The sequence below is a fragment of the Ursus arctos genome, unplaced genomic scaffold (assembly GCF_023065955.2).
Source record: "Ursus arctos isolate Adak ecotype North America unplaced genomic scaffold, UrsArc2.0 scaffold_14, whole genome shotgun sequence".
In the NCBI taxonomy this organism is placed as follows: Eukaryota; Metazoa; Chordata; class Mammalia; order Carnivora; family Ursidae; genus Ursus; species Ursus arctos.
Window position 1 is genome coordinate 59,254,294 of NW_026622808.1, and position 12,429 is coordinate 59,266,722.

At 42.1% G+C, this 12,429-nt stretch overlaps 1 protein-coding gene across 1 annotated transcript in view; it reads left to right on the plus strand.

The window, feature by feature from the left end:
• The window catches only part of ITPR1 (inositol 1,4,5-trisphosphate receptor type 1), a 320,227-nt gene that overhangs the window by 202,331 nt on the left and 105,467 nt on the right, over window positions 1-12,429 (plus strand). Inside the window, exons 41-43 of the mRNA XM_057311892.1 lie at window positions 5,381-5,416; window positions 6,583-6,630; window positions 11,836-11,968. Coding sequence (XP_057167875.1) covers window positions 5,381-5,416; window positions 6,583-6,630; window positions 11,836-11,968 — 217 coding nt within the window. The remainder of the gene's footprint in view (window positions 1-5,380; window positions 5,417-6,582; window positions 6,631-11,835; window positions 11,969-12,429) is intronic.

The window sequence follows — 12,429 nt, forward strand, 5'->3', positions numbered from 1 at the left end:
TTTGGTTCTTTCTTTCTCTCTCCTTCCTTCCTTCCTTCCTTCCTTCCTTCCTTCCTTCCTTCCTTCCAGCAAATGAAGAGGCACAGTGTCCATCCTACCCCCCTACTTTTGCCTTTTCCTTGGGGGGTTGGTTGAGGGGGTACAGATTGGGTGGAGGAGAAAAGGAAACTAGCATACTTGGGTTGGTGTCCCTTCAGCTCACTCTTAACGTTTATAGCTTGATGAATTGTTGCATATGTATTCACACAAATCCAGACAGGAGATGTTTCCTTCACCCCCAAACAGTCCCCGTTATCTACCCGTTCTTGGCTTTAAGCGGATCCCAATTACTACTAAAGACCCTCAGTTATATAACTAATATTCGAACGCCTGTTACATTCCGGGCGTGGTATGATGGGTATGACTGTGGTGACACCAGATAGGCACAGTGTCTGCTTTTCTGAAGTTCACGGTTTTGTGGGGGAAATTCATGTTCAGCGACGGGTCAACCATGAGAATTGCTAGAATGGAGAAGTACCTGGGGTTATGCGAACCCATAATTTGGGAACTTCTGCCTGAGCAGGGAGGTGGCATAAGAGCTTAGGCGGTCAGGAAACAACAGGTGGGTAGCACCAGCAGGTGATCCTGTGAATCACCTTTCCAAACTGTAAAGTGCTGTGCTAACCGAACAGATGATTTCAGTCCAGCGCTCAAACCCGAGGTGGAGGCGGTCAGGCAGAACAGTAATGCAGCTCATTTGCACATGTGTGTCTGTGGAGGGGAGTGGTGTGTGAGGAAGTGTGCTGCGGCTCAGCGGGACATTCTGCATTTCTTCGTGTCTGAGATGTGATCCCCATTTCATCACTGTCACTTGGAACCATGAAATCTCCAGCGCCACGGTGTCAGCTGGCAGCCTGGCCTTCCCACATGGCAACAGAAAAGCTAAAGTGGCATCCCCACTGGTCTGAGGGTGGCTGCAGCCTGCTTCCAGTGAGCCCTCAACGTACCCCACCGTGAGCTGCTTCTGCAAGCAAAGGATGCCACCGACAGAACTTCGTATAATTCAGGATGGGGAGAAAAGAGGAGAATCACAAGAATTATTAAATTTCACCTTCAGGGGGCGTTCTCATGACATCCAACCCAGGCTGGAGGTGTCCTACTTTTTTACATTGCTGTGAACTGCTGGGTTGGGCACCTGCCAACATTCAGGCGGCAGTTACATAAGAGCTTCTTTTTTTCCTGGAATTTAGGCTCACTGCTGATGTGTGACCTTCAGCAGTAATTGCCAATAAATGCAGCGGGGCTGTTTACTGTTAGACACTAGCAACTATACAGCAAGCAAGCTCAACTCAGAGCACACAGAAGCTGTTGCAGGAGAACCGGGGGAGGGGGGGGTTGAGGGGTGTGTGTGTGTGTGTGTGTGTGTGTGTGTTTTGATGCTGAGATTATTCCACAGTGACTGAAATTGTATAAATTAGTCAAGTCAGAATGTGTTTTTTAAAAATGAATTTCGCTATTGAGTTCCGATGAACGTGTTCTGTAAAGGTGAAACTGCATCATTGGGACTAAATTTTTACTTCTTACTTGGTTTCTAAGAACAAATTCCATTAATAAAGGGCATTGTGTTAACAGATGTGAAGGTTTAAAATTGTTCTGCTGAAATGCTAGATCATATATTTTAGCTCCATTTACTTTAAAGCTTTCTGGTCTCTTAAGGTGGGTTTGCAAAGGCTCAGGAAGGACGGGTCCCAGCAAACATATTTGCAAGCCTGTTTGCTGTTGGCTGGTTGGTTGGTTTCCCTCCTCTGAGGTTTTGAGTGGGTGAAGAGGAGCTGGAGGCCGATTCAGGGGTACTGGAGTTCATACATTCCCTTTGATGTGCTGAGTAGGAGGGCCATAGTACGTTTGCGTTTCTTGAACTGTATTCAGCTTCTGCTGGGGATGGTCCATGGAAGGAGACCTCATCTTTCAAAGGAAAATTCTAGAAGCCCATGGTTAATGGAATGATTTCTGTTAATGGCAGCAGAAAACAAAAAGTTTTGTTTTTTATTTTCTGTTTTGGGTTTTTTTTTTTTTTGTTTTTTTGTTTTGTTTTTTACAAGGCTGTGGTCTGTGCTAGCCTGTTGGAGGCATATGTGAAACGTAGGTATGTATGGGAGTGGGTATTGTTGTACATACACTGGAAATAGTAACTCTAGGAAGACTAAGGGCTTCTTTTTTTCTTTTTTAAGATGAGAAGGTATGATTTCCTTAATTTATAGTAGAAATCTATCCTTCGATAAAATGTTAGGTATGTTACATGTTGCAAGCAGGTGTGTCCATGTCTCACAAGCACATACGTAGTTACTACTCAAGTATCATAGTTCTGGTGCCTTGATTCGTGGCCTCATCCAGGAAGGCCAGTTGGGATTTAGTGAATTCATTTCGAATTTCTATTTCAAAGCTAGTTGTTTTTCTGTGAGGTTAGATTTTGCTGACCTAGTCTAAAAGCACTGGGGAGACGTAAGATCAGTAAAGAAAAAGGCAATAGGGCACAGTAGTGAGTTTCCAAGTTCAAAACCAGGCAACATCAGACCACTGTCCATCACCTGCTGGTTTGGGAGGCTTGGCCTTGATTGGAGGGGTCAGCACCTGACTACAGTGACTGATCTTGGAACTAAGGTGGGAAAGACAAGACTTGTCCAAATTCAGACATGACTGTTTTCTCAAAACATCCCTCCTTAATGTGCGCTCATTGAGGGTGACCCTCCGTGTGAAAAAAATTTAACTTGATAATAAAAATATGCTGAGAAAATCACTTCATTATTAAGCATTATGTTCTGGTTTTGGCATTATGTATTGTATTTATGTAGCTATTATCTTATTTGAACAATGTAGCTTATTATAAATATGCTCGTTTTTCAAAATTGGAGCTTACTGCCATAAAATAACCTCGTCCTCAAGGAAGTAGAGTTGAAATCCTCTTAGAAGGGTGTGCTGGTAAAGGCTATTGGGTTTTTTTGGTTTTGTTTTGTTTTTGTTTTTGTTTTTTACCAAATTATGTGCCAGGTGTGGTTTGGCCTTTGCCATGCCTGAAATCATTTTATGTCCTAGCAAGTTGTATTATATTTAGGGAACTTGCTGTTAGATATTATGAAGTGAAGTTTACTGAAAATATACCAAGCATTGTTTAATGTTTTAACTGGAAGAAATCCTAAAGAAAATCTGCTCCAGTCTCCGTGAACTACAGGTCAGAATGTGGAAGCCCAGGGAGGCTCAGTGCCTGGCTTGGGTTCACACAGAACCGTGGCCTAGGTGAGCCTGTGGGCACATGACCCTGTGTCGTGCTCTGGGTTTTTCTGTTCTCTTTCATGAATGGATGGTCCTTCTATCCACTATTTAGTGGATCCCGAGGCTGCAAAGCATCCTCTGTTGTCTCAAAAGTCTTCATGAAATGTTCAAGGAAAAAAGGAAATTAATTTTAATTCAATTATTAACTTGGAAATTAATTTTAAAGCAAGCATGACAGTAGTTTAGGAAAGCAGTAGAGTGAGTGTACGATTATGAAACATATCAGAAATCACCGTCTGAGTGATTAAGAAATAGCCATGTACTACCTATGGGCGTTCTAGAAGTGAAACTCAAGGTACTTCTTTGGACAAAGAGATCTCAAACAAGAAAATTTAAAAAACAAAACAAAACCCCACCACTTCCAGTTCAATCTTCTTCATTTCCTTTAACTTTTGATTGGCAAAGGAGTAGGAGGGTACCTGTTTGGGTTCCTACAATAAACCCCTGCCTATAATATTTTTGTTCTAATTCTACAGGATCAGTATAAAAGATATGTTAGTGGGAATGTAGCCAGTGCAAATAGTAGAAGATAACATGTTTCTCCACTGATATCTCTCTCTGGCTGCTGTAAAATACATGGGCCATTGCTTTAATTCTGCTTTCTCTCATGTGTCCCTTCTGCACTAAGGGAGATAGCAAATACGTTTGCACGGTTTCAGTTCTTTAGCCTAACGCTTACAGAATTCAAGAACAGAGTTAGTGTATTCTTGGGTTGTGATATTATTTATGTCTTGAAAAGACCTATAACTGACTTCTGTTTTTATTTTCCTTGCCATGCTTCAGTCCCTCCTGCCACTGTATGTCTCCCCACCCCAACAGGAAGCTCAAGACTCTGGAGATAAATTTTTTCCCTGAGGGTAGTGGAGTTACGCTCATGTCTGAAATTTCTTCTCTCCATAATTGAGTGAGCAGCGCTTCACATATGCCCCACTGTCCTTGGAGAATTACTTTAATCTTTGTACTTAAAGAGATCTCCTGTATCTTTTCTTCATTTTACCTGTTGAGAAAAACAAAACCAGACAGAAACCATGGAGTTATATAATGACAGTCTTATATCAAGAACATTTTTTTCCATCTTGGGGATCAGACCACCAAAGGGGTAGCATTGGGCTGGGTTGAGACACCATCAGATCTCACAGCGTCAGTCCTTCTGTGCTTTCAGCCCCCGTTCTGGCTCACCAGCCAACAGCCACACTCTGGCCTCAGTATGGATATGCTGTGTGGCTGGAGCACTGCTGAGGGAAGCCAAGGTCACTCACTTGCTGCGTGAGCCTTGGCCTCATTCCATAGTCCCAGACTGTACCTTGAACTAGCCAGCCATGCCTGCTGCGTGACTTTGGTCCAGGGAGGTCTGGGTAGGGTCTGGTGGTTACCTCTGACATCAGTCGTTCCCTGCTCCAAGCACGTGCCCTGTGGAGGACAGATGCATGGAGCCGTCTTTCACAAGCTTTGGGCCTCTGGGAAGGGGAGTGCCCCTGAGACCTCTGTTACCATTACCCACCCCCCTCCCTCCCTGCACCTCCTTGGATATGCGCTGTGATTGCTTTTTCTCTCTCGGTGGACGAACAAAACACAGGTGTGCGGTGATTCTTCCTTTGGCATGCTTTTTTTTTTAATATATATAATTTTTATTTTGTTATATTAGTCACCATACAGTACATCCCCAATTTTTGATGCAATGTTCCATGATTCATTATTTGCATATAACACCCAGCGCACCATGCAATATGTGCCCTCCTTAATACCCATCACTGGTCTATCCCAATCCCCCATGCTTTTTTTTTTTTTTTTAAGATCTATTTCCTTCTTGGTCATTAGTAGTCTTTTGTTTCTTTCCCTATTTTAAATATGTTTCCCTACCTCAGGCCAGTTGTTTCTTCCAGCACATTGAGTGCAATTTAAAAGAGAAAGTATATCCTCATCTCAGTTGCTCAAGCCCTGGTATAGCCATGTCACCTCATCTTTGATCTTGCCTTCTGTGTTTTGTCCTCGAGTGTTGGTCTCTGGACTTCTTTGTGGCCCACGAGATTCAAGCACCATAACTAACATGCTTTGTTTTACTCCCAACTAGCTCCCACAAGCTCCGGATTCTGAGAACTCCGCCGAGGTGTGTGTTGCTCACCGATATTTGCAGTGACAGCAAATATGGGTGCTTCTCAGTTGTCCTGGTTGAGTGTCTGAGTTGTCGTGGTGAGATTTCTGTCCTGGTGGTAGGCGCAGGAGGGAAGTCTTCTAGCCGATTTCTGAAATCGAGGCAGCTCTCAGTGTAGAAAGAAGGTTCTGAGCGGCTGGATGTAAAGCAGAGTGTGCCTCCCGGTGAGGAGATGGGGCTCTCTGAAGGCTTTCACACAAAACTGTCTCAGTCTCGAAATGTTCAGTTGAGCAACTCTGGAATGTCGAGACCTTTCTGTTGTTATACAAAATAGACTTTGGGTTCTGTGCAGAGATGACACAAATTTGAAGTTCTGGATATTAATGCATAGTTTGGGTGAAAGCTGCTAATAAAGCCATAGTTTCACATGGCACTCTTTCTGTTCTTCTGTTGCTCACTAAACTCGTTAAACAAAGGACTAGAATTAATTTAGGCCTCTAAAGTCATAGAGGAGCTTTTTGGGGAGACATATTTCTAAGTATCAGAATTTATTTTCAGAAGCTATTCTAAAATCACAGTAGGGGAAAGCATGAATGAAGTGTATTTCATTTGAGAAAAGTCTAATGAAGATCTTAGAAATGAAACAAACAGATTATCAAGCTGCCGAGTTGCAGTGTGGCTGCCCTATGATGATCAGTGTCTAATATGCTGATCAGAGCTCGTCATCGTTAGCAGCTTTGATTAGAATGCTGTGTACCGGTGGGTTGGGGTGAGCGGGGTGCCGTGTGTGTGTCTGCTCAGAAGTGTATGCGTTCATGTTCTGGTGCATGTGCTGTGCATTTATGCATGCATCAGCCGTGAGGACTTGCCCTGTTGGTGTCTTGCATTGTAACCCCCGTTGGGGTCATGTGAAAGTCCATAATATAGCATATGGCCAGAAAGTCAGAAACCTGCTGATTTAAATAGTGTATTAGGGTTGGGGGCAGGACTGTGGCTAAGCAGTATTCAAAGTAATTGAGCATTAGTATGTGTCTGGGGGAAAATTTTAAAGGTCCTATAATCCTTTTGTGTAACTCTTAGCTCAGTGTGAGCTCTTGGTGTGTTTTATTTGTGACTGATACTGAAGATGGTCGTGTCTGCCTAGTGTTGTACTTAAAATGGAATTTCTGCATGCTTAGCAGGAGCTTGAACAGAGCCCCCCCCTGAGGCAACTGGAAGACCATAAAAGGGTACGTAGTCTTGGATGTTGGGAGCTAATGACCATAACTCCTCCCTCAGCCATACACCATAAATCAAAGACCGCTTTTGTTGGTGTTGATATCGTTAAAGCATTAATTGGCTCAGGACCAATCACGGCCATTTGCATCAGTGAGGCTAACTGGTGAGTCCACCTATTACCTCCCTGTTCAGGCCTGAGACCCTGCCAGTGTCCAAATGATGACCAGTAAATTTTTCATGACCCCTCTTCTTTTTCTGTAGTGGCTTTCTAATTAAGTCTTTAAAAAAAACTTTTTCTTTTGTAAGTCACTGATGATCATTATGATTAATTTATAATAAGCAAAAAAAGGTATAATAAAAAGTTCATAATTACACTACTCAGCTATAAAAGCAGCTAACGATATAACACTTCCTCTGCTTGCTTCTTTTACACAGGTGTGTATCTGTGCCACGGAACATTTTCATTGTCCTTGGGGTTATTCTAAATGTACACCTTCTGTACCTTGCTATTGTTATTTAATATTATATATGATGATTTTCTTTGAAAATCTGAAAGTTAATAGCTGTCTGAAGTTCCGCAAATGAACGAGTGGTTTGTAATATTTTCCTTGAGGAAATGAAATGTGTACGTCTTCGGGTAGATTCCTAGAAAGGGCATTCTTAGGCCAAAGGATAGATACTTTCTTTAGGTGCTCGTTATGCATGGCCAAACCATTTTCTCCAAGGCTTATCTACATCATTAGCATGCTGACCAATTCATGTTACTCCTTTTTGGAAGATAACCAGATATCCTGGATTTCTGAGTACTGATCATTACGCCAGTTACTGTGCTAAGACTTTTACATATGTTAACTCATCGATTTAATTTTTATTAATGCTGACGTTAACTCACTGACACAGCCTTCATCCCCATTTCACATTAGGAAACTAAGACACAGGAAGATAAGGTGCTTTACCCAAGGTCATGGGCTTAGAACATGAGCAGTTATAACAAAGACTGCCTTGGAATTGTGGTCATCAGTGTCCCGGAGGATTTATGCCCGAGATAAATGGGTGGCCCGGTGCACCTTTGTTCTGCTCACATGCCCCAGCCCCTGCCCAGTCCCACCACATCCCAAATTCTTTGCATTCTTCTGCGATTGTAATTTCTCAGGCTGTGACCAAAGAATAGCTCCCAAGGAACTGGCATTTAGCCTTTCCCCTCCAGCATCCTGCATCTCTGGCAGTTAGGCCACCAAGGGCCCCTTGCATTCCTGTGTTTTCCATCCATGCCTGTCCTTTAAGAATTACCACGGGCCTTGGAAGAGGCTGGAAAAGACACATAGCCATCCCTCATGCTCTGAGTTCTCAGGGGATACAGTTTTGAATGCTCCCTAAGGCCGTAAGCTTTGGAATTAGAGAGAGGTCAGTCCTCCCTGTGCCAAGCCCTAGCTGTGTGATTTAAAGCAAGTTACTTATCCTCCCTGTGCCTCAGTTTCTTCTGCTGTAAAATGGGGATACTAATAGTCTCTGCCCCTTAGGACTGTATTACTGAGCTGTGCACATGAAGCACTTAGCACAGTGGCTGAAATATGACAAGGGATATTAACTATTTGTAGTTACCTTGCACACTGAAATGCCTCAACTGATTTGGTAGACAATAGTAGCAAAAGGAAGGTATTTTTAAATTGAGACGCGACCTTAGTGCTGCGTAAGGTGTGAAAGGCTCACCACTCATGTGAGAGGGTGATCTTTCCTGCAGCACATGATTTTCAAGTGGCTGGAACCTAGGAAGCCAGAAAGGTCACTTTTTTCTCTCCTGTGCATATGTGGCAACATTAACTCCTTAGCGCCTTGTTCGGCACTTGGCTGTGTCCCCACATATCATTAGCCGGTTGTCAAACTGATAGAAATGAAACTTGTTTGAACCAAACTGCAAGGTAGGAGCTTGGTTTCATTTGTCTACATCACTGAGCTACCATTTTCACTGTTTTGACACTTACTATAAAAGAAACTCTTGGCCTTTGCCTTTTCTCAGTCTTAGGTAATAATGTATGTGTGGAATTTCTTACCAGAGACAAACATCTGATATCTGTTTGCATACTATAGGTATAAACTTCTGGAAAAAAAAATTAATGCTATTTAAAGAAAAAAAAAGGTTGCATGGCCAAATGTTAAAACTGTAGAAGCGACGTTATTTGGGGAGTCTTTTTTTTTCTTTCTTTCCCTTTTCTGCAATCAGGTTGCTGATCCTAGTACGCTATGAGGAGTTTTGTGCTCTTGAGTAATTTATATCACAATGATTAGGAAGGCTTTTCTCTGCAGATTTTAATTTTTCCTAAATTAAACCACTGGCTCAGAAAACAGAATTTTTCTCGAACCTAAGTTTTTACACTAGGGATTTGCATAACTTTTTATAATGTTGTCCATTTTCTTTTTCCCTTTTTACCTAAAATTATCAGTCTTTATTCTTTCAGAAAAGGAATAAATCTCAACTTGTTAAAAAAAAAAAAAAAAGGCAGGATCCCACATGCTCTGTGTTTTTTCTTCCCTTGCGGCTTAAACTTTTGTGTGTGTGTGTGGAGAGAAGGTGAGGTGAATATGTGCCAAAAGCCTTATAATTAAGAAGAAAAAAAAAATAAAAGTTTGTAGGGTAGAATGTATGTGTGTGTGTTTTTCCATAATTAGCACATTTCATGATATTCTCTTATGGGGGAAAATGTACCATTTGATGCATCAGTTGCTATGGTAACCGCTAGGGTTTTTCTGTGGAAGGAGAGACAAAATGGTAATGTGAGATCCCTTTGTAACTTCAGTTGGCATCCAGGCTGCATAAATGTGAAGTTCCTGTTCCTGGAGTCCACGTGTTCCCAGATGGCATGTGTTCCCTTCTTTACCTCCCGCTTGCTTGATTGCAAACTGACCATAGTCTTGCCAATTGCCCTCAAGCTAAGGAGTGGAAAATCGAACTTGAGTTGCTCCTGCCTGAAGTAGAATTGGAGTGTAAAGGCTGTAGTTGAGACTTCCTTAAAGATGTGTGTTTGTTGGTTGGTCGGTCACACTCACCCTACCTTTGAGTTGACCATTCAAACCTACGGTCTTCCAGATCCTCGCCACGATGGCTACATTGGCTATCTTTAGTAGTTGCAGCTTGTAGGTCTCAACCCAACCATCTACCTCTCAGACAATGTTCTTGTGCTGCCCAGAGGGATTCAGTTAGAGAATTAGGATGGTTTACTGCCAACCATTCCCTATTGTGGGAATTCAAAGACTGTATGTTATTGAAAGAAAATCAAACTGATACATCATTATGTTGAAAAAAGGAAGTCATATTTAATCTCCTGTTACATTCAGCATGGAGTTAACCTTTTCTTTCCCCTTTTTCTTTCTGGGTTGGCTTCTGTGCATGATCCTTTGAAATTTGTATTTCTCTCATTTTATGAAGTCAGCCTTTCAAATCACCATGCTCCCAGTGACTGCTTTGGAGAACATCGATGTGTTTGTATTGGTGCTGGAGATGTAAACACCAGCTAAGCTTTATCTTTATAACGAAATGTGGCTTTCTAAATCATTAAAAAATATTGTACCAAATGCAGTCTATTTAAAAAGTATGTGAAAACCTCATAAATAGCTTCCCCATTGGAAGCACTCTCGGGATTTTGTATTTACAGTCAGTCATGGTGGGTAACAAGTCTCATGAGCTAATGGAAGCACCCTCCCTCGCTGAACTACAACGAGAGACATATTTGTGGGTGGAATGGAGAGAAGAAAACAGAGATTTTTCCATTTCCTGAACTTTGAGTTAAAAATCAGTACTACCCCCCTCCCCATTTATCCCATCCCAGTTTGTCCCTGGCATTATAGCCCTGGGACCTTACATGATTTTGATGCTGAACTAAGGAGTTTCTACCTTTCTCCTTTGTTCCCTCGTCCCATGTCCTCCTGGCACCCCAGCCTCCCTGCCACTCTCAGGGCCCTTCTCGCCTTCCCATCTGCTCCCTGCCGCTCTTGTTTTGCAGACACCCCACTTGAAGTCTCCAGACCTATTCTTGGAGCTTATTAACAAATCACTTTAAATTCTACTGACTCGTGTTACCATTGCAGGTCTCTTCCGAAGAACTCTTGAGCCTCTATTTTAGACTCCTGCTATATCTCAGCACCCCTTCCCTCTGCTAGACTTCTCACTCACCTTTCCTGACAATGTGCCAGAGGAACTCCATGCCTTACTACTTTGTCCCTGGGAAAGAGTCTGAGGGAGAACCATACAGCCTCTGACTTTCAGAAACTTCCAGATCAGAAGGTGATCTAGAAGTCACTTAGCAGGACTGAACATAGAATAGAGCTGAGACTAGATCCTGCTGCTTTGTGCTGCTTTGCTAACGTCTACTAATATTAGAGAACACATCACGGCTTTATTTTTTTGGTTGGAGTTGTGGGAAAGAGTTGTCATGTCTTCTGTCCAAGATTCCTTTGATAGTTAAATTTTTAAAACATTGTATTACCGAAATGTTCAAATATATACAAGAAGAACCATAAGAGTTTTGAGAACCCAAGAACCCACATTCCTAACTCGGCTTCAACAGCTGTCAACTCTTGGCTGCTCTTGCCTCATCTATATCCCTACCTATTCCCCTCCCTTATTATTTCAAAGCAAATGTCAAACTCATTTCGTTCATGGTGCTGGTTTCTGATTGGCATGTCTAATATCTGCCCCTACTTTGTTTTTTCTTCACCACTTGACCCATTGACTGCTTCTATAAGAAAGGCTTACTTTCAGCTCATTATATCATTATGCGGTATTACTTTCGTATCTTAATATTTTCTTACAATATTGGGAATAAACCCTATGTCTGGGGTAACAAGTTTTTATTGCTATGTGCACGGTGACCTGTAAAATTCTCATCTTGCCTGAGTTTTATTGGCTTACCCCAGAGGGACTTTTTTGGTTTTGTTATTGTTAGTTGTCCTTCAAAATTAATGTTCTGTGTTTATCACTGTGAGAGAGAGAACTTGAGATACTTAATATTCTAGATTGCTGCTTTTTTTTTAATGATGTGCTTTCCTGAGAAAATATTGAAGAAGTTAACTTCAGAGTTTCCAAGTGCTTTTATTAATAATTTATTTTTTCACTGAGTGAAACCGAGCCAATTATAACTGAGTACCCCCCTGTTTTTTGAGTATTAGCTCAGTTATGCATTAAATTCAGAACCTGATTTCATTATCCTGTTTGAATTAAGGGTGAGGCGCTCAGGCAAATTTTGGTCAACCGTTACTATGGAAACGTCAGACCTTCAGGAAGAAGAGAAAGCCTCACCAGCTTTGGCAATGGCCCGCTGTCACCAGGAGGACCCAGCAAGCCTGGGGGAGGAGGTAGGCTGTGTGGTGTGCTAATTAGCTGCACGTGTGAATTGAGTGTGCCACATGAGAGCTACATGTTTCTCCTTAACAGGTTGAAACTAACAGATGAATTTGGGTGGCAAGTGTGTTTTCTAGCAACTTGTTTTGTCTTTGGTCTACCATCAAAGTGGTATCTAAAAATACTTCCCTGCAGTTAGATACTGGCTAAGTCTTTTGCCCCCCTTTCCAGCACAGCAATCCTCTGGGTGATTTTTGAATGACTCAAGGAACTTGATTTTACTGCCCATTTTCTTGTGCTCATGAGGATTCATTCTTACCATTGTAAAGAACAATGATGTTAACAGTGAGGACAGTGAAAGCTACCATTTATTGCACACCTACTGAGTACCCAAGGGCTCTCCCAAGCATTTGACCTTCGTCTTTGCTTCTCCAAGTACCCCATTATGTGGCAGGTACTGCTGTTATCCCTTTTT